Below are 5,960 nucleotides of genomic sequence, written 5' to 3' on the forward strand. Positions count from 1 at the left end.
CAGGTGGTTCGGTAGGTGGTTATTTATACCTTGCTTTGTTATGCCCATACTCCTTATAATTGGAGCATCGCATTTGCTTTCCTCTCCTTGATAGTTTTCCTGACTTGTCCAAATCTTCATGTGGATCCTTCGTTCCTCCTATTCGTTGCTGGTCTTCCAGGCATTCTTATTTTTTTTGGAGGTAATAACTTAGGGTATTGTGTTTTTTGTCCATTGTCTTTCGCCACACAAAGGAAGCATGAACTCGTCATAAGCCTTGGACACCGAACTAGATGTATACCATGATGCCACATAGCTGTTAGGATTCTCTTTTCTACAAAAAGATGGCTGATATTGCATGAGCGCATGGAATGCCATTTAAGTCCCACCTTCTGCAAGAATAAGTCCCCGTTCCCGTGTCAACAACATACGAATCATCATAGTTTGGCTTTCTTATTTCAAACATATTACCCCTAGAGTAAATACTAGTCCACTTTCTACTCACCAATTTGTTCTCTTCTAAAAGTTTTCTAATTCTTGGTGCCAACTTGTCAATCCATCTCTGAATTTCCGTGTTCTTCTTTTGTATCCTGGTCATCAAATAAGTTATAGTGTCCTCCAACATATGAATGATTGGTTTCCTTCTTGCTTCAATGATTTGGCCATTAAAGCATTCACTCATGTTGTTTTCTACTGCATCACAACTAGACGTGTTAAGGAAATATGCTCTACACCGTTACTTTGGGTTTTGCTTCTTTCTCAAGTAATCTTCAGCATCTTTCGAAATAGCCTTAATTTCAGTCATTACACTTTCAAATTCTTCTTCAGTAGGACTCTTACTAGTTTTCCAAAACAAAACCCTTAACAAAGCAGTACCGCTAAAGGTCTTCCTAAAGTTCGCATATATTTGTCTTGCACAACACCTATGTTCTGCCGAAGGCAATAGCATATCCACTGCAGCTATGAGACCTTTCTGTTGGTTTGAGATCACAGTCCACCCAAGCCCATCTACCTCCCCAATGTCCTGAAGCAGCAATTCCAGAAACCAAATTAAACCCAAGATTTTGTGTTCTCACCTTCAACCACAGCCCATGAAATTGGGTACATTTGATTATTCCCATCTCGACCCACAGCTGAAGTTAGAGAAGAGATGGATTTTCGTCTGAACCAATTGGGCTAGGCTTGGTTTTTAATTTGTGGGCGTGAGAATTTTTATTTGAGAACTAGGGTTTCAATTTGGGGGATTTTGGATTTTGATTTCTACGTTGGCATTGACTTCCACCTCATCCATGCACACGCCAGGTAAGAAAAATTATATATGAAGTCATTTAAAAAACGAAATACGTCATATGTTGTTAACGACATCAAACAAACTAACAGTTGTGCAGGGCGTGGTGGACAAACTATTGTTTTTTCTATCGAATCAGTTGAACGTCACAAAATAACGTTACTTGGAACTCAATGAACTTCCTTCGAATCAATTGAAATTCACAAAGAACTTACTTGAAAATCGAAAGGCATCCAAGACTTGTTGATTCCACTAATAGAGTACCAAGATATGAGAGATAAACAAGATAAAACACTTCTTTAAACAAATTTTCATTAATCTATAATACCATCTACATTTGGTTCCACTGAGATATTATACAGTGGAACCCCTCTAACAGGTGAAGCATTTCTCACTAGCCAGACCATAAACACATGCTCTCAACAAAATTCTTGGTCAAACATAGCTAATCCACATTCAATTGTACTATAGATAATCCTTACAAATCTTGGGAATATGCATATTTGTCACTTGACTGACCAACAAAAACCGTGAAGAGAACAAACATGGCAGTGAGATGATGTTAGGAGAAATCCAAAAGCAAAAGTAGTAAATCCCACCTAAGGGTGAAACTCGGGCAGGTTGGGTCGGGTTGAGGCCTAACCCGAGTCTAACCCGAGTTATAAATGTTTTAGACCAAACCCTAGTCGGTTCTTAAGTTTTCAATCCAAGCCCAACTCGGGTTAGTTAGGTTGGGTCGGGTTGGTCAAGTTTCTCGGGTTTTAATATTAAATAATAAAAAACTCAACGCCTTTTAACTGTTAAATAAATAAATTAAGAGGTAAATAATACTGAAATTCAATATTCTAACACTGAGTCGGGTTTTAATTTTACAAGACCAAGCCCGGACCACAGATCTGAAATAATAGCCCAGGACCAACAAAAGTCTTTAGATGATATATATAATATAATTTGCAAAATCTGACGGGAATGTAGCATTAGTAAAGAGGTCGCTCCAGTGTCCTAGGCCCCACTGCGAGCGAGTATACGAGGAGCCCGAGATCGAGCCCTCGCGTTCCCATATCGTTTTTATTTTATGTTTTTTTTCTCTGTTAAAAACACCCTTCAGCAATCTTGTTGAGTCCCCGAGTGCGTGGACAAGCATGTTGAGTCCCCGAGTGCGTGGACAAGCATTTTTTGATGATTCGGTAAATTCTGAAAGGAGGGTTCAGACATTGTCAAGGGAGAAAAGAGAGTACATTCGGTTTACAAGTGTTAAGAGGAAGAAGGATTTTGTTCATGGAGAAGGGTTTGGAGCACGGTATAAGACTGTTGCTCTGCCATAGATCTCTTGGCTGATTACGCTAAGCCCCTGATTGATTATTTACAGAACTTACCTGAAGAAGAAAAGGTGTGAGTGTGCTAGTGATGGTGTGATCCTTTTGTCTGTAATCCTTTTGGCTGGCCACAGTTGTGGAGGAGCAAGCATCTCATATGCTTTTGAGTGTTGCCCAAAAAAGATTTCAAAAGCAGTTTTTGTCTGTGCTACAATGGTTTCGGATGGGCAGAAGCCTTTTGATGTGTTTGCTGAAGAGGTATGTTACCTTTAATTTCTCATGTGATCATAATTAAAACCAAAATATGGTCGTGAAGATGATACACACATCTCTCTCTTAGCTTGTGTTTCACCAACTGGCGACTCCTACTTGTGCTTTAAGTTAGTAACTTAGTACACTCAAATGTCAAATCATATATCTTTAAACTAAGAAATAAAATTTACAAACCCCTACAATGATACAAGTAACTGGGTGGCCCAGCCTAACGAAGTATCGGCTGTATGTGTAGTATCTATTGTCTTCCAGACCTTTCAGTCAACTTGGATGACGCACACTGGTAATAACATATTGCTCTAGGAGTTAAATGTAATTCCAAGCCATAACAAGTTTACCTGCGGATGAGATCATGGGATTGAAATACTTAAACTCATCATATTGTTAGGGGTCGGATCATACACATAAAACCAAACTCCTTAGTGCTTACTGCATAGAGAGCTGAAATTAGAAACTGCTCACTCATAAGAAGGTATTGGACCAGAGGCAGCCTCAAGTTTTAAATATCATACGATATTTAATACTTCTAAAAAATTTGCAGCTGGGATTCTACTTTTAAATTTTATCTTCTAGTGGGATTAAATTTACTTTGACGCACATCCTCCTTGACTTGTCTGTTAGTAACACACTAATCGATTGGTGCAGATAGGATCTGCTGAGATGTTTGTGCAGGAATCCCAATTGCTAGTATATGGCAATGGTCAAGACAAGCCCCCTACTAGTCTGAGGTTTGATAAGCAGCAGACGAAGGGCTTATACTTCAACCAGACTCCTTCTAAGGTATGGTTGAACTTGGATGATTGAGGATCTTGTTTCTCTGCACTGTTGTTGAATAAGTTGTTAGATATAAAACCTCTTTATGTTGTTTTAGTCGTCCTAGTTTATCGTTGTAATTCTTTGGTTATTGATTTCCATGCTTGAGTAAATTTTATTAAATATTAATACATACAAAATTTATCAGAAGCATAAATGATTCTAGTTAGTACTTAGTACCTAGTGGAATAATGAGATGTTGGCTTGGATAAGCTAACTCTAGATCTGATACTTTTCTTGTGAATATACTAGTGAATATACTTATGATCTTGTATAATGAATTTAACTGAAGATCCACTACATTTCAGGATGTTGCACTGGCCACAGTTTCCATGAGACCCATCCCTTTGGAACCAATCATGGAGAAGCTTTCACTCACGCCAGCAAATTATGGCACAAGCAGGCGGTTCTTTGTTCAGACTCTTGATGATCACGCTCTTTCTCCAGATGTCCAAGAAAAGCTTGTCAGAGATAACCCACCTGCGGGTGTCTTCAAGATTAAAGGCAGTGACCATTGCCCTTTCTTCTCAAAGCCACAGTCGCTGCACAAAACTCTTCTCGAAATCGCACAGATCCCATAATTGAAATTAGTTACACTACAGCATTTGTCATCCAAAGATGATGACGTGGATACATGGCTCTAAGAGCTGTAGGCCATCATTGTACAGTAGAACATGGTGCAACATTTTACCTCCATGCTTATCAAATGTGGGGATGGAGATATTAGTTCTAGGTACGGAGAAATAACTTGGGATCAGAAAGCCAGAGTGAACTACAGGGGAGAATGGAGGGGGTATTGGTTACGAGTATGGGTTATTTATTTCAGAAATTTATTTATTTGAACTTAGCCGCTGTGCGCATGTATGTATTACTATCACCAAGAGAAAGTGAAAGGGTTTACCTTGGAGATTCTACAGGTGTTAATTTGAAGAATGCCAATGAAGCAACTCTAAAGTCTAAAGCACTTTCGCAGCGAACCACTGAACTCATGAGATTAATTGGTTTTTTGTGTCTTTTTAATTGCTGAGAATTTCATCCTAGAGTTCTTTATGATTTTCAATTTTGACTGCGGCGAGAGAAACAGGATCACAAGAATAGAATGAAAGAGGAAAGACAGAACTGCAAGAACATACCAAGGAATGTTCCATGTACAGTAGCTGTTAAGAACGAGTGCATCTGTTTGAAGTTTTGGACTCAATTGCCTAAAACAAGTAATTGTAGTTAGTAGACTTAGTAGACTTAGTAGTAGTTTGATTCCCATTCTAGACTGGAAATGACTGCCTCAGAACATGAAAAAAAAAAGAGGAACATTACATTCCTCTAGCACCAGATAAAACTTCTTAGAAGGGTCTTTCCATTCATCAATCCTACATCAATATCAAACTAGTTTTCGAACCCGTCCTACGAACGGATGCCGTTATATTAAATTATTCTAAAAAATATTAGTAACTATTCATAGCTATGAGATATGGAAATTATATTAATCACTTGTTCAAAATTTCTTGCACCACTCTCTATCAAAAGAAAGCACCAAACCTTGGTAAAACTCATCGATTTATTTTTGTTGTTATGTTTAATAATAGAAGTTTGATTGAAATTTTGTGAGAATGTTCAATGTGGTGAAGATGATATTGAAGCTACTTAAATAGCAAGGCATTTCCAATCATAATAAAATAATTATAATAAACACTACTTAAAATGCAAAACTATACTTGTTGAGATATTATATTCTCCATATATATAATACAACTATGTTTCGAGGTTAGTTTAATATATTTGCATCAAGTTTCCGATTTTACGTTAATTATTATTTGAGGCTAGTTCAATATAGTTGGATCTAGTTTCCGATTTCCCATTAATTATTCTTTGAAGTCAATTCAATGTAGTTGTATCAAGTTTCTGATTTTCCGTTAATTATTATTTGAGGTTAGTTCAGTGCAGTTGCACCAAGTTTACGATTTTCCGTTAGTTATTCATTAAGGTTAATTCAGTGTAGTTCCATCTAGTTTTAAATGTTTCATTAATTACTCTTTGAGATTAGTTAATTGCATTTGCATTAAGGTTTCAATTTTCCATTAATTATTCTTTGAGGTTAGTTTAATACATCTGCATCCAGTTTCTGATTTCCCGTTAATTATTTTTCGAAGTTAGTTCGCATATAGCTTCAAATTTCTGGTTATTTATGCTTTGAGGGTAGTTCGATGTAGTTACATATGGTTTCCGATTTCTAGTTAGCTATTCTTTGAGATTATTTCAACGCATTTGCATCTAGTTTCTGATTTTCCGTTAAA

General features: G+C 37.2%; 1 protein-coding gene across 2 annotated transcripts; it reads left to right on the forward strand.

The window, feature by feature from the left end:
• The first annotated feature begins 2,237 nt into the window (after nt 1-2,237).
• On the forward strand, nt 2,238-4,581 carry LOC147491205 (putative methylesterase 14, chloroplastic). Of its 2 annotated transcripts, none has more exons than XM_086568546.1 (3): nt 2,238-2,841; nt 3,502-3,636; nt 3,978-4,581. In XM_086568546.1, the coding sequence occupies exons 1-3, from the start codon at nt 2,797-2,799 to the stop codon at nt 4,248-4,250; spliced, it is 453 nt and encodes a 150-aa protein (XP_086424672.1). In that variant the 5' UTR covers nt 2,238-2,796; the 3' UTR covers nt 4,251-4,581. The 2 variants fall into 2 exon arrangements, with proteins under 2 accessions (XP_086424672.1, XP_086424673.1); XM_086568547.1 differs by lacking the exon at nt 2,238-2,841 and adding an exon at nt 3,172-3,328.
• The last annotated feature ends 1,379 nt before the right edge of the window (nt 4,582-5,960 follow it).

This window comes from Coptis chinensis, chromosome 6, assembly GCF_015680905.1.
Source record: "Coptis chinensis isolate HL-2020 chromosome 6, ASM1568090v1, whole genome shotgun sequence".
Taxonomy (NCBI): domain Eukaryota; kingdom Viridiplantae; phylum Streptophyta; class Magnoliopsida; order Ranunculales; family Ranunculaceae; genus Coptis; species Coptis chinensis.

What these genes read in the sequence shown, in the direction of transcription:
- LOC147491205 (XM_086568546.1), top strand. Translation starts at nt 2,797, where the DNA reads ATGGTTTCGGATGGGCAGAAGCCTTTTGATGTGTTTGCTGAAGAG. An exon ending in TTGATGTGTTTGCTGAAGAG is followed by an intron (nt 2,842 to 3,501) that starts GTATGTTACCTT and finishes CGATTGGTGCAG; the next exon opens with ATAGGATCTGCTGAGATGTT. An exon ending in TCAACCAGACTCCTTCTAAG is followed by an intron (nt 3,637 to 3,977) that starts GTATGGTTGAAC and finishes ACTACATTTCAG; the next exon opens with GATGTTGCACTGGCCACAGT.